This window comes from Sinocyclocheilus anshuiensis, unplaced genomic scaffold, assembly GCF_001515605.1.
Source record: "Sinocyclocheilus anshuiensis isolate Anshui unplaced genomic scaffold, SAMN03320099.WGS_v1.1 scaffold1032, whole genome shotgun sequence".
Lineage (NCBI taxonomy): Eukaryota > Metazoa > Chordata > Actinopteri > Cypriniformes > Cyprinidae > Sinocyclocheilus > Sinocyclocheilus anshuiensis.
The window spans coordinates 558-22717 of NW_015549638.1; the positions used below are offsets into that span (position 1 = coordinate 558).

A 22160-nucleotide genomic window follows, 5' to 3' on the forward strand; every position below is an offset into this window, starting at 1 on the left:
GTAGGAAAACAACCCCCCCCCCCCCAAACATTTTTACTGGAATTCTCCTGCTGATAATTTAATTTTTTTTAAAAAGTGCCTGAAAAACACACTTTCATAGGTGGACTTTTGAACATCATTTTATAGAATTTCCACTTTCAATGTAAATGTTTGCTTGCAGTCTATACATGCTGCGTTAGGAAAAAGAATGAGTCCCACAAGTTTGAATCATACATTTTGTTCCGTATCTGTACATTTTCTGTGGAGTGGTTCTGCGTAATATGCTTGTCCCTGTGTTTGCTCTGCTCCTGACAGGAACATGGGGACTTTGGTGTTGTTTTGAGTGAAGTCTTGACTGCCTGGAAATACTTCCTTCTGGATAAACTCCAGCTATCCCACAACGATATCCCTCTTCCGCAAAACTATGACCTCATCCGAAAAGAGTATGACTGCTTTTTGAAACGCACTAATACTGTGGACTTGATTGATGTCTTCATTATGTTCAAGGAGCTTCGGATAAATGAGGACCCTGAGGAGCCCCTAACCGCGGTGAGTGCTGCCAATGGGCCTCAGATTTGGTTGTTCTTTCAGTCGTCTTTCTCAAAGATCTTGAATCTGTGGCATGTTCTCTGTCTTATCTCAATATCTAGATGCAACTGTTTCAGTTTCTCATTGGTGAGAAGGAGAGTTTGGAGAAAATGGATCCTCTTCCTTTGTGTCCCGCAACTCCATCTAACAAGGCAATCTGTAGTCCACAGGTAAATGGTGATGCATTAGCATAAGACTAGAATTAGAGGTGTTTTTTGTGTGTGTATGGCTCTTATTCACAAAACATTACAGCAAATGGGTTGAACACAAATATTTCAACAAAGCACGTAACACTTTTACTTTATTTACTGAATTGCATGTAAAAATAAAAAACTTCATGTGAACGGCACCTAATTCTTTGGTGTCGTTCAAGCTAAGACAGACTAAATCCAGAAGAACTGTGGCAACATCTCCACTTCAAGAAAGCTAACTGCAAAGCTAACTGAAAAACTATGCACAAGTGTACCTAGGACAAAAGCTGTTTTAAATGCAAAGTGTGGTCACACCAAATGTTGATTTGATTTAGTTAATAGAAGTTAATTAATAAATAAAATCCATTTATGACATTTCTTTTTGAAAGCATCCTCATGTTACAGCATTTTTTTTTTTTTATACAAGTGCCTAAAACTTTTCACAGTACTGTAGCTTTGCAGGTAGGTTTCTTGAAGTGTCTTGGAGATGTTGCCACAGTTCTTCTGGATTTAGTCTGTCTCAGTTTTTTCTGTTTCTTCATATCATTCCAGACAGATTAGATGATGGTGAGATCAGATCTCTGTGTGGAGCACTGGCTGCTGTCAGACTCCTTGTGCATACAAAAATCTCACTGGATTATTACAATTAATACCAAAATAATGTTTTGAAATGTAAACTGATATTTCCTACTGACACACTACAGCAAAAGATAGAAATAACTGACTTAAAACCATTTTTTTGGTTGGTGAAAATACTAGTGGCCTAAGATTTTTGCACTGTACTGTACATATACATGCATATATAAGCACACACATACACGCATATATACACACACAGTTGTGCTCATAAGTTTACATACCCCTTGCAGAATGTGCAATGTTAATAATTGAAACAAAATAAGAGTCTACATCGAGAGTTTACTTCCCCTGGCTCTTAATGCATTGTGTTGCCTTCTTGAGCATCAGTAAATGTTTTCACCTTTTGTAATAGTTGTGTATGAGTGCCTCAGTTGTCCTCAGTGTGAAAATATGGATCTCAAAATCATAGTCACTTTTGGAAAGGGTTCAAATATGCAGAACATGCTGGAAAACCAAAGAATGTGCAGGAGCTGGAGATTTTTCTGAAGAACAGCAGGCAGTTGAACTGCTCAGGACCAACAAGGGATTTATGAACCACTATCACAAAATATAAAAACAGTCGTGGATCATCCAGGAAATGACACGTAGTATTAAGATTCAAGGGTATGCAAACTTTTGAATGGTGTCATTTTTATAAATTCAGTTATTATTTTGTCTTGTGTTGTATATGTAAACATCTGTTGTGTGAAATAGCTTATTTAGGACAGTACTAAATAAAAAATAACATGCAATTTTCATGATCCCTCTTATTTTGTTTCAATTATTAACATGTTGCACATTCTGCAAGGGGTATGTAAACTTATGAGCACAACTGCATTTATATTATATTAGTAAAATGTTTTATTTATAAAATGTTTTAATTAAAATGTATCATTAATATGAATGGATGTTATTATAATTACTTGTAATAGAATTAAGTGAAGGTATCCTGTATGACAGTTTAAAGCTTATTGCACCTGGCAACAGTAACTAAGGAGGCTGAAGTTTAGCAAAGGATCTGATTCTGTTACATTTATGTTGAGATCTTACTCTAGTATTGTTTTGCTGGCTGTCTTTTTCCCTTTTGTTAGCTGTTAAATTTCACCCCCTTGCATGTGCCTCTTATTCAGAACAATGTTAATATCATATCATACCATATTCACAATCGTGAAATGAGAACAGGATGTTTTAAAAGCACTTTGTATAGTGTGTTGAAACTGCTGCTACTCTTGCCCAGTTTTGTTCACAGCTGCTCTGCTGGGCTCTGATTTATGTGTGAGTAGACGCTGGGTTTTGCCACTGTAATACTGGGGGTGATGAAGTTTATGAGCCTGGCCTGTTTAAGCTTAAGGGGCTGTGGAAAAAGCCCGTCCTTTATACAACATGAGTCCAAGTCAGCTAACTGACTCATCAGTATTGCAGAACGGAAGAGTATGAATCGTTCCTGTTAAAAACAAACCATTTTATCCTTTCAGTTAACATTTGTTTTTAGTACATTTCCAATTATTCCACTAAGGTGTTGTTCAACCTTTTCCTGCAGATACAGAGAGTTGTTAGGAGAGTTTTCTGTTTTTATTTGGGCCTTCTGGTGAACTCTAAGAACGACCTGGCCCTCGCATACACCCTGGACAACCCAAATCGCTCTCTGGGTCACAGTGCCTTTACTGACCTTAGACATGCTGCCTGCGACAGCGCCTCGTCTCTCTTCCTGGTGAATTTGCAATGACATATACTTTAAGATAGATAAATTTATAAATTTGCACACATTTTTGTTTAACTACATATCTTTTTAACCATAATGTGAATGCTAATTAATTGCCGTTTTTGTATATTCAGACAGTAACATCATTTGTCAGGGCCATACAGTTGGGAGGAAAGGGGTATGCCCCACCTGAGTCTCACCCCTTAAGGAAGCACGTAAAGGGTTTATCTGAGTTTCTCAATTTTGTCGACCAGTGTCAAGAAGTTCTGGGAGAAACCCCTAATCCCAGGTACGTATCATGCTTTTTATTTTTTTATTTTTATTTTTTTATATATAAATCCTGTATCGGAAATACATATCCACAGTATTCCATTCTGAACACAACAAATGTCTTAAGTCTGCATAGCAGCTGTAGATGTTTTCCTTCGCTGGAAATATAGAGTTCTTGTAATACAGGCCAAAAAATTAATACAAAATTAATTCAGGACTAAATTTATTAAAAATGAATTGTATTCAATTTAGAAAGTCAGTCATTTTTTCTTTGATGTATTTTCCTATTATTACATTTATTTATTTATGCATGCTTGGTCCTGAAAAAAAAGCTTGCATACCTTTAAACATTTATTTAAGCACTCTTATAATATTATTAATTAATATGATTAAAGGGATAGTTCATACAAAAATGAAAATTCTATCATAAATTACTCGTCTCGTTCCAAACCCGTAAGATCTTTGTTCATCTTAGGAACACAAATGAAGATGTTTTTGATGAAATCCGAGAGCTTTCTGACCCTGCATAGACAGCAACAAAACTACCACATTCAAGGCCCAGAAAAGTAGCAAGGACATTGTTAAATAGTCCATGTGACATCAGTGGTTCAACCGTAATTTTATGAAGCTACGAGAATACTTTTTGTGTGCAAAAAGCAAACAAAAATAATTACTTTATTCATCAATTTCTTCTCTTCCCTGTAAGTTGCTGTGCATTCACAAGAGTACCACGATGCATAAAGTCACTGTGTTTGCAGTAAGGTTACATTTATTTGTTTATTTAAGCCAAATCAGCCAAAAATAATCACTAATATTCCTTGCTTCTAATCAGTAACACTAGAAATGGAAGGTCTTTTAGAGTGCATTGGGTTTTGAGATACATTATTCCATGTCATGCACTTTGTTTCTTGTACAGGTGCATCTCAATAAATTAGAATGTCGTGGAAAAGTTCATTTATTTCAGTAATTCAACTCCATGCTCTTTTTGGTTGATGTTGCAGGTCAAAAACATTGCACACTGTATGTTGCACATACTGTATACTAACCTAAGCAATAGTATGAGTATTATGATATTGTGACCATAGTCAATGCTTTGAATTAAAAGCCAGGACAGTCATGACCTTGCCTTGACTTCATTTCTGTCTCCCTATCATCAGTGCACAACCCTAGATGAATGTATAGAAGCCTTTGATTTATACAACAGATTTTGTATCACCTTGCTTTGCCCAAAGAAAATGTACTTGCTATCTGCATTTGTGGATCTGTTGGTCTCGTCCTATCTTAAAAACGGATTCTCTCATTTTTTACCTGCTGCCATGTATCGATACATGATCCTCTTCTCAAAAGCAACCTTTAATGACGTCTGCACCAGTATTAATGAAATCGCCTGAATTGTTCAAGCATGTTTATCTGAGGAACATCAAAGTGTGTTGTACCGAACAGCAAATGGCGGCCTTGTCCCTCCTTAGTTTGATAACTCTGATTAAACGTCATAACAACGAGATTTTGCCATGATAAATCGCACTTCAAAACGTCCAAGCAAATCTCCACTAGACGTTTGGCAGCACAACACATGGAGCTGAATTGAATAGATGATTGAGTTATTCAGAAAGGTCATTTCCTGCAGTGCATCATGTGCATCAACTTCATTTTTGATGGAAGTGCCTTGAACCTGCTGCATGTGGTCCTGTTCACTCTTTTCTCTGATGAGAGAGTGTGAGCGCTGAGCCAAAAGGGGTCTTTCATCGGCCTGCTACCCTGCCTGTGCAGTTCCCCACCTCCCAGCACCTTATGGAGTACTGTATTACCACACACAAACACTCCTTACGGGGGAATCGGGGTCTCTCGTACAGCTAACATCTGTTTTCCCAGATGATTCTGTTACTGTAATTCCCTTTCACAAAAGCAAGGTCAGGGATTCAGGGCGGCCTCTTTCCCGCTGCAGCCCAAATGTTTACATTTATTAATCTCTTCATATATTCACACATAAAGTGAGGTGGAGTACACCAATAGCACTGGTCTGGCACGAAAACTTCTTGGACCCTCCTAGGCCACATTTTTACATGTGTTAAAGAGTGGTCACACTAGATTTTAATAAAGCAAAATCGTTTCTATGCAGCAAATCTCTTTATATAACAAATAATCAGGAGTCTGACAGTCATGGGAAACCTGGAAACTTATTTTTAAAATCAAGTTTTCTAGGCCTGGGGAATTTTTTTAATAGTCAATAATAGCAATAATAATAATCTAGTAGTAGTAGTAGTAGTAGTAGTAGTAGTAGTAGTAGTAGTAGTAGGCAATTTATAGATATTGATCTAAAAACATGCATAGTGATCTGGAAACTTGCTTGCAAGCCATAGTAATTTGAGTGTGAACCATTGTCTTTAAAGCCAAATCGGTTGACAAATCGGTTTGAATGATGCAGTAGTGGAAAGGTTATGAAAAAATCATGGAAATTCATTGGTCAAGATGTATGGGATCACTGAATAATGTGTTCAGAATGTTAAATATACAGCAATTTTACAACACTGCAAACTATAAAGCTTGTGTTGATTTGCTAAATAAACCACCTAAATTAGAGTTTTTGTGTGTGTGTGTGTGTGTGTGTGTGTGTGTGTGTGTGTGTGTGTGTTTTCTTTTCCTAGCCAAGAGGTTTATCTGTAGCATTTAGATCCTCTATTTCAAAGCTCTTTTTTTTTTTAAACATGGATTTGCAGGTTAAAGTTCACAAAACATGAGCTTAAGATAAAACTTGATTTATGTACTTGTGCACTTACTGTTGTGTTTGCATGTGTATGAATGGAAGAATATTTAAAGGGATAGTTCAGCCAAAAATAAATAATTCTGTCATTAATTACTCACCCTCATGTCGTTCCAAACCAGTAAGACCTTCGTTCATCTTCAGAACACAAATTAAGATATTTCTGATTAAATCCGACAGCTTTCTGACCCTGCATAGACAGCAACGCAACTGACACGTTCAAGGCCCAGAAAGTTAGTAAGGACATTAAAAGGACGTTAAAATAGTCCATGTGACATCAGTGGTTAAACCTCAATGTTATGAGTCTACGAAAAGAAAAAAAAAATAACAAAACATCATAAAGCTCTCAGATTTCATCAACAATATCTTAATTTGTGTTCCGAAGATGAAAGAAGGTCTTACGGGTTTGGAACGACATGAGGGTGAGTAATTAATGAGAGAATTTTCATTTTGGGGTGAACTACCCCTTTGAAGTTTGTGACTGCACCTTTAGGACGGCTAAAATATGAAAATGTGTGTTTTTAATTGTCTGCATTGCACTGTTTTCTTCCAACAGAGAAGCTGGATCCAAGCTGGTGTCTAGTATTAGAGCTGCTCTGGTCAAAGGCCGCAGTAATGGAGACCCAGTGTACCTTGCAGCAGAGGATACGGCCAAAAGTCTCAAGGAAAGAATCGTTCAAATACACACCATGCAGACGCGTTCAGTGGTTGGCATGGGAATCAGTCCAGCAAGGGTAAAAATAGTGGATGTACTCTATCTTCTCCAAATATTTCTTCCAACCTCATTAGTAAGACACAAGATGTTTCCTTTTTAGCCCAAAGCATATGCTATTAACCACTCCACTGCCTATGGGGGACGAGAGACTGTTAAGGTTCTAATGACTCTTTTGGATGAAGAAGCACTAGCACCGCCCTGCAGGAACAAGGCGGAATTGCTCTCTGAAGATCATCCAGTTCTTAATGGCACCTCTGGAGCTTGTCTTCTTACCCTTTACAAGTGAGTTACACCACTGGGCTGTAAAATATGTTAAATATGGTCATAGCACAAAAACAGATGCAAAAATCTTTTTTTGTTGTTTTTTTTCATTAAATTCAAGTAAATTTATAATAATGCCTAATTAGATGCTTAAAATATAATTTTTTCATTCATTTTATTATTATTATTATTATTATTAATAATAATAATAATAAATGTAATGCAATAATGCAGTCGGTAATAAATGTTCGTATTTTGTTAGGTGATAGGTGTGACAAAGTTAATTTGTGTATATATGTGTTTATTTGACTAATTAAATGTTTGCAATTTATTTTTGTTGTATCATTTTGATTTGCACTTCAACACTTTGTTTTAATCTTTGAATATTCAGCTTGTTCGCTTTCCACTTTGTGCCTATAGATCTCCAGATGCTCCCACGGGATCTTCTCCAGAGCCTTTACGGAACCGCATCTTGAGCCAACAAGAACACATCAAGTCCAAGGTAAAGAATCATGGGGGCTGTAAGCAGAGACCCCAGTCTCAAATAGCGGTCAAACCGAAATTGAATGTGACACTTGATTTTTAAAACAGACTGCAAGTAATGCACATTCACCAGCTATATCATCTGCTTCCTCTGTTTTGTAATGTGCAAATTTATACAGCTGTTTTTTTTATGCATGGTGCTTGTGCAGCAGGTTTCCTGTTATATAAAAACAACCACTGAGTGTGAAATTTAGTGTCGTACAGTACACTCCAGACTTTAACCAATAACCTCTGGCAGTGATGCACGCTTGCACAATTAAAGCCTATCTTATCCAGAAACATTTTTTAAATGCCCCACTGGGCTGTGAGAAGAAAGATTACATTCGTATGTGCCAAAAAATTTAGTATTATCTCTTGGCCTTATAAGAATTTTTTTTACTGGTCGGTCATAAAATTCATGAAAGATATAAGTCTCTTAATATGAAACGACGGCCTGAATAGCAACTAAATGATGTCTGTCAAGAAGCTTGTTTCTGAAACCAATCTAAACTAGTCTCTGGATTGCTAACACATTTTAAATGTGGTGATAAATGGCAGTTACATTTTTTTTAATTTTTTTTTTAAGTACTGGGCATCTTCACCAATTAGAAATGGTGAGTGCTCTGTGAACATGTATGCTAGGCACATTTTGTTAAAAGGCTTCTTTATTTGATTGCACTAGCAGATGTCTCTTTAGACCTCCACTTTCTGGCCGCCTTCCTGTGTTAGTGAGCGGTAATGGTCCCCGGGCAGCTCACCGCTTCCTGAACTGGACGGGCGGAAGCTTTCTACATCAATTTCACTTTGAACATGCCATATCAGTGGAGTTACTCAGCTAGCAAGGGAAACTTGAAAGGTTATTGTTTCCTGTTGTCTGCAGAATGACTTTATCCAGCCGTACTCCAATAGTTTCATCACAAACTGACGTCGATTGGCACAAGGGGAGAGATCAAGAGGTTCCTCCAGCAGCAAGACTGCAGAGACAGATTATTCTGAGTACAGTTATGTTGTAAGGTTTAATGAACTCATAATGAACCCCAGTCGATACACTGAGGGCCAGTATTATGCATATAAAAGGATGGTAGTACATTTTTACATAATGTTAGTTTATTTCGTGCTAAGAATGTTCATTAAAACACACTCAAAACAGGCCTCTGGTATTAAGATCTGTATCTGGTCACCCAATCTCAAATGGATGGTCGTAAGTACAGGTGTAAATGGGATAATACGATTTTAGTAAGTATTAATAATAGAATATTATTAAATTGTTTATTCTAAAAATTGTGGTGTTTTTGTTGTTATAAAAGTATCAGAAGTAAAGTTGTTTAATATTAATTTAAACCTAATTGTTTAAAAAAATAAAATAAAAAATCCATCCATCCATTCTCCAAACCATTCAGGTCTATGTTGGGTTGCAGAAATCTTGAATCCATCACAGCGTCTTGGGCCAGAAAAGGCAGGGAAACACCCTGGATATGTATGGATAATGACTATTTTTATAATTATTATTCCAACATTGAATAAAACGTTGACATAGACAGTAATATATAATCAGAGACCCTCCCCTGATTGAACTCATTCGATACACATTACTACCAAATGAATACCATGACCACTAATGTGTCTCAGCTCACCACTTATAATTTGATCCGATGTTAATACCACATGTAAATGGGGTCATAATATCACTGCTGCTGGTGCTGTGTCAGCTGGCTCAGTGGGTTTGTCCCAAAACAGGTGTTATTTAACCATGTGTCATGTCATTGTGTGCTTCACAAACACAGACACGCCCCTCATCTTATTGAGGGCTTAATGATGACGTTCATATCAGAGGAAGTAGCTGGTGGATCCAGCCTGTCGCAATTGTTTTTTTTAAGGCTCTCTATTGGTGTACAATCAGGGCTGCCCAACGTACCATGTAAGCCTCCCATATGAAAGCACCCAGTCTGAGCAATACTGTTGTTTTAGGTGCTCTTTTAAGAAAGTGCTTTGAAAAAGCTGCACTCAAACTTTGATCCCCCCTTGAATCCTGATAATCCTTAGCAGGGATGGATCAAAGGCCCTGAAAGAGGTGGATAAGCGCTTCTTTGAGACCCTTGAGACCTTAGAGGTTCACTACGCCTGTGCGAGCTACCATTTCCTTCTTTCATGCTCCTCACCCTAGCCTCTGGACCGCAGCATTTATCCTTTTTTTTTTGTTTTTTGTTTTTTTTTTTCATTCTCATAAGATTTTAGATGTGGTCATGTCCACCCAGTTATATCAGCAGGGCTCAAAAATAAGACAGCCTGATGACCTGAGGACTGTATCAGAGTGTTTCTGGACAGCGTCATTTGTCCTGTTGTACCAGTGCTGCAGTGCCACTGTCCCATACATCATTCATTGATAATATTCATGTTTTGCAAACTTAAAGGGGCAGTTCACCCAAAAATGAAAATTCTGTCATGAATTACTCGCCCTCATGTCGTTCCAAACCCGTAAGACCCTCTTTTATCTTCGGAAGACAAATGAAGATGTTTTTGATTAAATCCGAGCGCTTACTAACCCTGCATAGACCGCAATGCAACTGACACGTTCAAGGCCCAGAAAGGTAGTAAGGACATCATTGAAATAGTCCATGTGACATCAGGGGTTCAACCGTAATGTTATGCAGCTACGGGAATACTTCTTGTGCGCAAAGAAAACAAAAATAGTGACTTTATTCAACAATTTTTTGTGTGTCAGTTTGTTCCATGTGAAGTGTGTTCACGAGAGTACCATGTATAGGATGTTGCTGACCCAGGAGCCGTGAACATGCATCGAAGACTGACACTGATTGAACAGTGGAACCACTGATGTCACTTGGATTATTTTAACTATGTCCTTTCTGGGCCTTAAACGTGTCAGTTGCGTTGCTGTCTATGCAGGGTCAGAAAGCTCTTGGATTTCAACAAAAATACCTTAATTTGTGTTCCGAAAATGAACGAAGGTCTTACAGGTTTGGAACGACATGAGGGTGAGTAATTAGTATGTGTAAAGACACAATTTTTATTTTTGGGTGAACTATCCCTTTAAACCTATGGCATGTTATCAAGCAGGTAATATGCATAAGGTCTTGTTAAGGTTTAGTCTTGGATTATTATGTTTATTTATTTTTGGATTTAAAAATTATAAATCGCTTTTTTTTTTTTAGCAAAAGTGGTATAATTTTATAGCTGTAATGAGTAAAAAACATTCTTTAAGCTGTTGTTGCGGTTTAAAAATTAAGTACATTTTTTAAAATTAACTTCATATTTTTTATATATATTTTTTTTTCTTTAAAGGATGTGCGGCCAACCATCCGCTCTCAGTTTGCATGCACATACAAGGATGATGAGCTGCCCCTCAACCGGGTGTTGGAGTTTCCCAGCACCAGCCAACTTCCCACCTGTATGCACCCTGCACCCAAAAAACCCGTCCCTTTACCAGTGACTGTGGAGGAAGAGCATGACCCAACTGGGATGGACATCAGTCTCAAAGGTAGTGCCTCTGTCACATTTAAAGACGCTATGCAAAATTAGTTTTGTCACTCTTAGTCCTTGGGTATTAGTTTTGAGACCATGTAAATGCTGTTGTGTCCTTTTAAAATTTAAATTAATGAAACATTAGCTTCTATAATGCTTTTAAAATGTGTAGGCTTTCTCTTCTGAGAAACCAGAGCCAAATTTATGATGATGCCACAGGTTCATGTCCTATCACGTGTTCTCTAGAAATGTCTGAGAATGTCCCACCCACTGCGACCGATCGATAAGGAATCTGCATTCATTAAGTCATTTCATGGGGTTTTAAGTATTTTTTGGCTGCTTCCTTTTTTTTTTTTTTTTTTTTAAAGGGGGGTTAGGTCTTTGGGTCCCTTTTTCTGACGCCACACGGTCGGAAAGATGCCCAGGTCCACCTCCACAGCCCAGGCCTTGATCCCTGCCCAGTCCCTGCTTTGGGACTGGTACTTAAGATCAACCTTTAAACGATTCCCCATCCCATAAAACCTGGCTGCCCCCACATCTGTTGTAAAAACTCTTAAGAGCACACGTTCCTCTCCACCCCCTCCCCCCCGCTCACTTTTTGTGGGAATGCGGGCTTTGCTCCATCGGATTACATGACAAATGTTCAGTTTCAGCGCTGTAAAATAAACACACCGCCTGTTAAAGTGCAGACTAACGTCAGCAATTTCATCATACCCTTTTCTACCCTTATGTCCTCAGCCCTCCCTCCTTTTTTATTCCTGTTCATTGTTTCACCTTGTTCTCAAAGTCTAATGTTTTTCTTTTGTCCCCCCTTTCTTGTTTTTCTGTGGATATGGACCCAGAGGCCACTAACTTAAGGCGTGAAGGTCCCGGCCAATCCGCTCTGGGGGAACATAGTGGAAATGCTTGGAACCGAGCAGGTGGGAAGGGGACCCAGCCAGAACAGCTCAGAAGAGCAACCGGGACCTCAAAGAGAAAGCTTGCCAATAGAGAATGCGCTGAGCAAGGAAGAGAAGAGAACCAGCCCCCTCAGAAAAGACCCCCTGCCAAGGCTCCTGCCGGAGGCCTGGGGAAAAGGAATGTTAAAGCTGCCGGCAAGAAGCTCATCGCTGGTCAGGGCAAGCTCACTGGCTTTTTCAGACTGTAATTTACTCACCAATGATGCTAAATTGGTAATTTACTCCCCCTCATGTTGTTCTAAGCCTTTTGTTTTTGGGTAAAATAGCCATATAAATGCTTTTAATACAAGTCGTGTCACTCTTCTCCAGATTATTACTGACGGGATGTGTGCGTGTATATATTTGTGTGTGTGTGCATGTTTGCGATGTAAAGGGGAAGATTATGAGTTGGCAGAGAAAGAACTCTATCATTTCATTTTAGGATTGTGTGACAGTCATGATGAATACTTTCTGTTCCCCTTGAACACGACTCGTACTTTGCAGATTTTAATAAATTTTTATTTCAGTTCTTTTTAAATCATACAAGTGTGTTTGTCATCTTTTTATATTTGGAGTATCTTGCAGGATCAGGGGAGAGCTGGGAAAATCATGCAGGTGCTTTGTCAGCTGCTCCGTTTTCAAGCTTGCCAACAGGGCCTGTATACTCTCCCTATCATGCACCTTAGCACTGTGAAGAGAACAGGAAGAGCAAAGCAAATTAGCAAGCAAGCATTAAATGTAACTGGGCTAACTGTTGTTTACTCACTGGTGTATTCCCTGCTGAAACAAAGATTAAAACAACCTAAGCTGGTTTGCTGGTCTGATTTTCCAGTTGTAGAGGGGTTTTGAACACTTTTCAATTGGGAGACCAGCTTGAACCAGGTAAGACCAGTATCTCGGACCATAGGCATGGAGATGGCCTGGCCAGTCCATCCCGAGTAAATTGTTTAAAACTATACATATATATGTGTAATGATTCAAAATGTAAAGTAGTCCTCAAGCATATCAGGTTACTTTCATGGCCATGTAAGAATATCTACAAAGAAGATGGGGAGGAGGACGATAAGAAACTTGGCAGTGCTTACTGTCTATGTCCCTTCTGCCCACGGGAATGACATCATCTATGCTTCGTCGCTCATCCCTCATGTTGAATCCATCCAGAGCATGATCCGTCCCACGCGGCGGCAGCACAGTGAAGGTTCTCGAAAAGGCAAGGTTTGCTTCCCTCCCAAGAGACCCTTTTATTCCTGTGTCCTGGTGGAAAAGGGAAAGGCATTTTTAGTCCGCACATCAGAACACGGAACAGCCACTTGAACAGAAGCAGCCCAAGCTAAACCCAAAACACTGCTCCCTCTACAGGCATTTTTCCTGCTGTATGAAAGTCTGAAACCACACCTGGAGATGTTTAAGTTAATTCGAACAACACACGCCCAAGGGCAGCCTCAAGATCCCTCTCCATAACTGCTCCCAAACTACTGGAGCAAAGCCGGCACATGGAGCCCCACATGGAAGAAATGTGTCAAATTGAGATAAAGTTTCCCATGCCTCTCTTAGCCAATTTTCACAATATCAACGTGGGCCCTTTTATCCATAGATTCCATTTCCCCTCTTGTGACCACGTCCTTCCCATAGTCCTCTCCGACTGTTCCATTACTACACTGATAATTGTACCAATGTGAGGACAATTCAGCTTTGAATTGAGAAAGCTCTGTTTGATACCCATTGAAAGGTCGTCTGATTCATACCACACCAGCAAAATCGGACTGGTATGATTTCCTGATTTAAAGTGCATGTAGATGTTGGCAAATACAATCATGGAATCTTAAAAAATTAAAAATTGCACGAAAAATTAACGTGCAAACACTTACGGCAAGTATGAAGATGCGTTTTGTCCCGTCTTCATCCACCAGTCTGCCCTCTATGATGGGGTGTCTTCTGAAGGTGAGCTGCCCAGGTCCCATTTCGCTTGCATCGTCTTCTCCTGCTATCGACACTAGTCTATCTTGGTCTGTACGTTCTTCGTCCATCTTAACTTTGGGCAAAGCTGTAGTCAATTCAACTAAAAGTGCAAGTGCAAAGACGACCATGTAGGAAGATGCCATGATCTTGGGTAATTTGGTTGACTTAATTGCAGGAACCTGGCTTTGCACTCGCATGTCCACTAAGAATCAGATGTGTGCTTTTATAGTGTCTCATGATGATGAGTTGTCCTTTTCGAGCTATTTTTGAGTATTGATGATTTCCGTTGCTCTCCTTTGGTGAAAAGTCGTTCACCTTTACAAGAGGTGGATGCCCATCCACAGGGAGGATATTGGGAGATGTTTTAAACCAGGAGGATTATATTTTGAATGGTTTTCCTTTTTCTAAAAGACCCCACTGTGGTTTTGTAAAAGGCCAAATAACATTTGTCAGCATTTCATTGTGAATCTGGAGAAAGGGCATCCCCTTCCAATATAGTGTTTGTACCCCCTGCCATAACTTAGTTTATCGAGCTCATGCAGCAGGTTAAAGGTTTTACATTGAGGTTACATTTTGTCTGAACAGTGGTAATGATAAATTGCAAATGTTTACGATATGAAAGGAATTAGCCTCAAAGAAGGAAATATACCGGTTGTGAGATGTCATCATCCATCAGATGACTCCAATTCCCTTGGCGCCGTCTCCTCATGGTATCGTCCATTATCTTCTTGTTCTTTTTTTGTTTGTAGGTCAGAGCTGGATTATTAGTAATTTCAATAGACCAGGGGTGCCCAATCTTCTTCTTGAAGATTTACCTACCTGCAGAGTTCAGTTCTACCCCGCTCCAACACACCGTTCTGTAATTACCAAGTGCTCCTGAAGGTCACGAAATCTGCGAGGGGAAATGGCAAATATTGAAATTACAGGACTTCGCCTGTTAAATTTTGCAGAGCGGTAAATGTGTCTGGTAATCTTTTTAACTGATTCATTAAAATTAACCAATTCATAAGAGTCATTTGCTTGCAGATAAATAATATGGGCTCACAGGAAATATTGGTGCACACTCTCAAGATGATCTCAAGATGACTCTTAGATGATATCTGACAAACCCGCATTACGCACAGTTTTTTTCTGTTTTAAGTTTTTGTACTAGTCACAGCCCGAGTCCTGTAGGGTACTTCATAAGAAATCAGAAGTGTGTTCGCATTGCTCATGGCAAGAAGAAATGGGACATGAATAATAGTTATTGAACTCAGCTGAAGTGATTTTACTTGGAACACTCAGCCTTTATTTAGTGAGTATTTGTGTTGGAGTGAGAGAGCCTCTACTGAAGGACTCAGCTGGTCCATGGAGACACGACTGTTCCAGCAAGAGCACAACTGAACTTCAGAGTTTGACGCTCTGTTATTGTAACCTCTCTTTCTATGTTGCCACTCTGCTTTCTGACATGTTTCACCCTCCATAGTGACCTCTTCCCACCTTTGATTACCCTCGCCACAATAATCTAATGTTCTGATGTGCCATTTCAAACTAACATTCGTAGATTCCCTTTCAAGCCTCAATTGCCACCATGATGAAACACTTGGAGTGCATTTGTGGTTTACATTTACATTTATATTTACATTTAGTCATTTAGCAGACGCTTTTATCCAAAGCGACTTACAAATGAGGACAATGGAAGCAATCAAAATCAACAAAAGAGCAATGATATGCAAGTGCTATAACAAGTCTCAGGTATCTTAACACAGTACACGTAGCAAGGATTTTTTTTTATTATATAATAAATAAAAATAAAAACAGATAGAATAGAAAAAGAATAGAGCAAGCTAGTGTTAGAGGCCTTTTTTGCTTTTGATAATTGTATAATAAATAAAAAGAAAACAAATAGATAGAATACAAAAAGATTAGAAAAGCTAGTGTTATTTTTTTTTTTATAGAATTAGAATAGAGAGTGCTAGAGTTAAGAGATAAAGATGGATAAATATTAATAAATACTATAATGGTATATAAATAATAATAAAATAACACTGATTTACACTTATTTGCTAAATTGGGAGTGTTACCAAAATTATAAATTAATTAATTTAAAGCAGATGTTTTTAACCTTTACAGAGCTAGGTACTCCTCACTAGAGCTGCACGATTCTGGATAAACTGAGAATCATGATCATCAAATAGAGATCATGATTCTCTCACGATTCTGAACTAAGCAAAATAACATGGAATTTACAAGAGACTGTGACAAAATATTAAAAAAAAAATGTTTGACTGATTGTGATGAAATGATGGGTTTGCTGGAACCACACACGGTTCTGTCTTGGCAAGATTGAGTTGAAGGTGATGGGCCTTCATCCAGCAAGAAATGTCTGTTAGACAAGCTGAAAGGCGAGCAGCTATCGTCGGATCATCAGGATGGAATGAGAGGTAGAGTTGAGGGTCATCAGCATAGCAGTGATATGAAAAGCCATGTTTCTGAATGACAGAACCTAGTGATTCTCCAAGATACCTTGAAGGACCTATCTGAGAGCTAAGGCTCAAACCACTGGTGTGAGGTTCATGAGATGCCCTTTGCCAATAGGGTTGACAGGAGGATCTGGTGGTTCACCGTATCAAAAGCAGCATACAGATCCAGCAAAATAAGTATAGAAGATTTGGAAGCCGCTCTTGCCAGTCTTAGGGCTTCAACAACTGAAAGCAAGGCAGTCTCGGTCCATCAGGAACCATGTTGAGGTTAAGAGTGAGGAGGAAGTGATCCGAGGTGTGGAGTGGAGTAACCAGCACATGAGTGGAGCAGTTTCATGTGTAAATAAGGTCCAGTTGGTTGCCTGATTTGTGAGTAGCCGTAGTTAACACTCTCTTGAGATCAAAAGAGGCAAGCAGAGTGTGGAAGTCTGCAGCCTGAGGTTTATCTAGGTGGACGTTGAAGTCTCCAAGCATAACTAGGGGAGTACCATCCTCAGGAAAGGTTGAGAGCAGCACATCTAATTCATCCAAGAAGTTACCTTCTGGTCCTGGGGGTCGATAAACAACTACAAAATGGATTTTAAAAGGGTGGGTAATAGTGACTGAATGTGATTCAAAGGAGCTGTTAATACCCAGAGAAGGTAAAGGAATAAATGTCCAATCATTAGAGATAAGCAGACCAGTACCTCCACCTCTTCCAGCTAGATGGGGAGTGTTGGAAAATGAGAACTTATTGGAGAGTGCTGCAGGTGTAGCAGTGTCCTCTGGTTTGATCCAGGTCTCTTGTCAGGGCCATGAGGTTTAGTCTTAAATGACTAGCAATAGATGTAATGAAATCTGCTTTGTTTACTGCAGACTGGCAATTCCAATTCCATTGGTCTAAGCTTCATTCTTCTCCAGGTTTTTGAAGCTTCAACCTCAATGTAACTGACATGTTAGCTAGACAGCTAACTAGAGAGATACTGCTTTATTCATGCTCTATTAATGTAAAGTGATTCAGTCACGGTAACAAAAGTGCAAATGTTTATTTATTCTTCAATAAATTAAAGTGTATATTATAGGTGCTGTGACTGGTTCCCTCATCACTAGTTCCTAATTTAAAATAATTTTAGATGGCATTTAGCACATCACACTGCAGGACATGTCAGCTTTCCAAAAGTATCTCGCGTCCTCTATCCAATTTCTAACTACTGCAAAAGCTCTCTGCAGTTTGTAGTATGTGCTTTGGGAGTACAGACTGACTGGGACAGTTGATTTGCTCCTTCACAAGTCTATCCTTTTGCCGCAAAACTGGAGACATGAACATCCTGTAATTTAAGCATTGCACTCTAATGGAAATCCATTTGTGTCCTCTAAATGCTATGCATGGGAATTACCAACGGTGACACAAGATATGTAATGACATCAGAATTTTAGCTATTTTTCCAGTTACAGAGAATCACGCTTTTGGCCCTGGATTCTGCCATGGCCCCATCTCGCCCTGTCTCTCACCTCACGGTCTTTGCCATTGATGGATCAGGTATCCACTCCAGAATTGGCCGCTGAAATACCCAGTAATGGAAAAGAGAGAGTGGTTGGAATGACAGTTTTTTTTTCATGTGGGATATAGTTACGTACAATTATGGCCGCTGACTCAAAGATATTCCACTCATTGCCAGTTTGAATTGAAAATCACATGTGGATGCTTCTCTATCGAGGAAAAGCATTAATTCTTCAACAGAACTAGCTGTGTGATGAGTTTTAAATAATGTAACAAAAAACAGGACTGCGGAAATGAACTGAAAGATTTAAGCTGTGGGACCGATGAGCCAAGCACTTTGTCAGGGAGCATCTCACGGGAACATTTAGTTCCTTTGCTTCTCATATCAGGGGGCACTGCTGTAAAGTGGTCAAATGTGTCTTGTGGTCAACAGGGACGCTTGGCTAGATGACATCACCAGTATCATCACCATATTCCCCACCGATGCCAAAAAGTCCGGGCATGATAATCTGTCCTATTTTGTTACACACATCATCACAAACAATACGTTTCCATTTTCCAAAGATGTTAAAACGCGGCTTTTGATCATCCTTTGGGAAACCAGGAGAATTTTCGGTCACGATTCCAAGATGCTCTCCCCATTGATCAAGTTACCAGATTATTTTCTTTACACGTCTGTTGTTTGATGGTGTAGTAAATGATGGGTTCAGGGCAGAAGGGGCCAATGGGGGCTCAAGCGGGACCATGGTGGACCGAGATGGGGTTGGCTCCTTTGTTGCCCAGAGAGCAAACCATGGTTTCCAGGAACAATGCAGCTAATGAGAAACTCTCCAAGGAAAATATGGGTCTGACATCATGGGTTCTTAAAGCTTGCAGCTGAGCCAACACTCTCTTGCCACAATCAGCTCCCAGTGAATTTCCACTGCTGAGGGAGGGAGTGATCTAGAGGTAGAGGGTGAAAGGGAGCATGCTGGGGCGTGGATGTCGCCTGCTACCTCTTGTACATGTGTAGAGTTGTATATTGACTGTATGTTGTGCTTGGGGTACTGCAGGTCTATAGATATCTATAGATCATATATAAAGAGATTGGTTTTGATATCAGTGTATTTTGTTCTCTTAATTGATAATACTCATACTTCATGTCTTTTTAAAAGCATGAAATGGCTTTCACAATTCATTTAATTTTTGTGATGCAACAAAGTTCAGGGTCAACAGGATATGCAGCATGAAATAATGTAGCACTTCATTTTATTCATCAGGATTTTATTTTATTGTAATACATTTTTACATCACTAGTGACACCAAATGCAACTGCAAATTGTTTTTACTGTAGGACTGTTTGTTGTTTGGACAAATGAATGGATTGTTTTTGGTCTTCCACTTGTTTGGTCAGCAGAAAAGTCATTTCAAAGGCAGAGAAAAATGGATGGATATTTTATTTCATGTTTGTTTGGTGCACATATGAATCACACATAAGATCAGGTATGTGTATTAGGTGGTGTTATTTTAGTATTTATGTATTATAATATTAATATTTTGAACTTTACACTTTCAGTTTGTTTTAATAGTATTTTTTTATAAGATTTTTTTACATTTCCGTTTTCTTAATGTTACTACTTCAACTTAAAAATGTGAAATGTTGCTTTGGCTTCTAACTGAAACAAAATAAGTTTAAGTTGTTCATCTAATGTTTTATTTTATTTCAGCTTTATTTCAATTAACAAAAACAATTTTAGTCTTAGTTACCAATAACAGCACTGGTACTGGAAAAATCAATTAGATTGATTTCATGTTGTCATTTTAAATGCCAGGATATGTATTATGTAGGCTAAATAAATAGTAAGAGACACCATGCAAGAATATGGGAGGATTGTGGTTTGAGGATTTCAATAGGCTGCCATCATTTATGCATTGTACTAGCTGTCTGTTTACCAGTGCAAGTCATCTTGTATAACTTTCAATAACACAACAGAACATTTTCCACGTATTCATTGTCCTTTCATCAAAAGCACAGCTGCGTTTGTTAGAAAGTGTTACAGCTTGTGTTTGATTGTGGAACTGGCAGTCTGTCACTTATTTGTCTAGTAAACCAAACAACAGAAAGCGGTCAAGTTCCAGTACACACCTGAATCTGATTATGATTTCTGAACAAATAGTGTTTGATATGAATGTGATGTGTTTCATCAATGGCTGTTCAAGCCCGTATTGTAAAGCTGCCAGATGTTGCAGTGCACCTGTCCAAAAAAAAGAAAAAAAAACTGTCAAGATGGTGTTTAAATACTTGCTGCTCCCTAACGAATGCTTAAATTAATTATTTATTATTGCAAATCTTAATAAAGATTGCAAATCTTTTCAGCCCTACATTAATTCATTTTCTTCTGAAACTACTGTGGGGAAGTTTTGGAAATGGTAAAAAGAACTGAATTCGACCACAAGGTCATTGAGAAGACAATAGCACACGCAAGTTGAATGGGCTCAGAGCTTCAGTTTCAGGGTTAGGTCCAGGAACCGTGTCCTTAGATGCACTCGGCACTCGGAGAGCTACTGTAGGCCCAGTCTGGGGAAAAGACACAAGCTTGCTTTTTTAGCTAGAATCCCTCTGAAACTGACCAGCAGATGGGAAGCTGCTGCCTTCAAACAGCTGTCCTTGGTTACCATTGCTGGATGGCATATGGAATGGTGGTATTGGTGTGTCATATGTGTAAGAAATGTGCATTGCTGTTGTCATAACGGAATAGAATGTCGTTGGAACATTGCACGATTTAATAGGAGTCAAAGTGCACTGAGTGTTTTTGTCGAGTGTGGTTTGGAAGTGCATTATCTACTGGTTGTTTGTTTTTGGCGGACTTTTTTGTTTTCTTTACAAAAGTGGCTAAAAACTGTCATTTTGTTCCAAACATGTACCTTAGGGAACACAAAAGGAGATGTTTAGAAGAATATTCAGGCAGATTGTTTTCTAAATAGAGAAAGCTCCTAAAATGTCACAAAGCATTATAACAGTGGTTCAAATGACTGTATTTCAAGTCTGAAGTCTGTAGCCATTCTATAGGCTACAGAAATATCTTATTTTGATATTTTCATTTTAAGTTGCAGTAATTCTGTGCTTTTGTAATTTTATTAGTTTTTTTTTATTCTGCTGTTTAGCTTTATTTTATTTTTAAAATAAATTGTATTTTTATTTTAGTGTATAATGACTTAAATTTCTCATCTCATTCGCTCTCATTCATCTTCACTTTATATAAAAAAGCTGTGTGAACATTCTGCCTAACATCTACTTCATCAGAAGAAACCCAAATGGGTCTGAAACAATGGTGAGTGAATGATTTTCATTTTTTAATAAACTTTCCCTTTAACAAAAGTGCCTTTATATAAATTTATATGACATCCGAAGACATTTGTAATATATTTTTTTGTTCAGACCAAGTTCAGGTTTGAATAATCTATTACAATTCTTAGAAAGGTTATTCAATGGTTTCTCGGGTTTTACTGAGAATCCAGAATAATTTGCAGACTGTAATTTATCTAATTGGCCATAATAATTGATTTGGTATTACCAAGAAAAATTGATGAAAAAAATATTCAAAATACCATAATGACAACGCTTGCCAGTCGCCTGCTCCACATTTCAAATTATGTCTGCTGAACTTAAGTCAGGTGGCCAATTTATCTATTAAAAGGCATGATTGTTCCACTATATATCCATTAAAAAGTGCTGACAGATTGTAAGACCTTCGTCCCGTCACTGAGAACCTCCTAGAAAGAGCTGAATATGCAGTTTTTTTTTTTTTTTTGGTCATTACAGCCACAGCCTGATTTGCTTGTTTTGGCAGAACAGGTTATATTTTAGGAAGTATCACTTTGTCATGCGGTGAATGTGCAGGTTTAGGGCATTAATGTACAGTTTGGCAAATGCTATACCTTTATTATCTTTTAGTATTCAAGATGCTTTGCAAGGGGCAGAAACATTGCTTCTCTGCTTGAAAGACTGTCTGTGTGTTAGCTTTGAGTTGACAAAACAGTCTTTTTCTTCTGGGTAAACAGATGTATAGATGACTCATTATGCACTAACAGATTTTTGCCCAATCAAATGCTCTCAATAAGCAAAAAGCCCCTCCCCCATGAACTGGCAAATAATCAGCAAATATTGGTTCATGGCTATTATGTAACTAAAAAGTATAGTTCCTGTTATTGTAATAATCACTCTTTGAGGCGTCAGGTATTGACAAGTGGTTTA

The 22160-nt window shown here is 38.5% G+C and overlaps 2 protein-coding genes across 2 annotated transcripts; one reads left to right on the forward strand and one right to left on the reverse strand.

The window, feature by feature from the left end:
- Positions 1-294: 294 nt before the first annotated feature.
- Positions 295-12255, forward strand: LOC107659825 (PCNA-interacting partner-like; the record flags this gene model as incomplete). Its single annotated transcript, XM_016448882.1, has 9 exons — positions 295-528; positions 630-737; positions 2917-3087; positions 3213-3367; positions 6666-6843; positions 6925-7106; positions 7506-7587; positions 10908-11103; positions 11918-12255. Coding segments are annotated over 9 exons (1623 nt in total), but the record flags the coding sequence as incomplete, so codon positions are not given.
- LOC107659836 (pro-MCH 2-like) lies at positions 12187-14163 on the reverse strand. Its single transcript, XM_016448905.1, has 3 exons — positions 13894-14163; positions 13111-13279; positions 12187-12713 (listed from the first exon to the last, which is right to left on the reverse strand). The coding sequence occupies exons 1-3, from the start codon at positions 14125-14127 to the stop codon at positions 12664-12666; spliced, it is 453 nt and encodes a 150-aa protein (XP_016304391.1). The 5' UTR covers positions 14128-14163; the 3' UTR covers positions 12187-12663.
- Between the last annotated feature and the right edge of the window lie 7997 nt (positions 14164-22160).

What these genes read in the sequence shown, in the direction of transcription:
- LOC107659836 (XM_016448905.1), bottom strand. Translation starts at nt 14,127, where the DNA reads ATGGCATCTTCCTACATGGTCGTCTTTGCACTTGCACTTTTAGTTGAA. An exon ending in AACGCATCTTCATACTTGCC is followed by an intron (nt 13,280 to 13,893) that starts GTAAGTGTTTGC and finishes CTTTTCCACCAG; the next exon opens with GACACAGGAATAAAAGGGTC. An exon ending in GGGCAGAAGGGACATAGACA is followed by an intron (nt 12,714 to 13,110) that starts GTAAGCACTGCC and finishes TTCTCTTCACAG; the next exon opens with TGCTAAGGTGCATGATAGGG.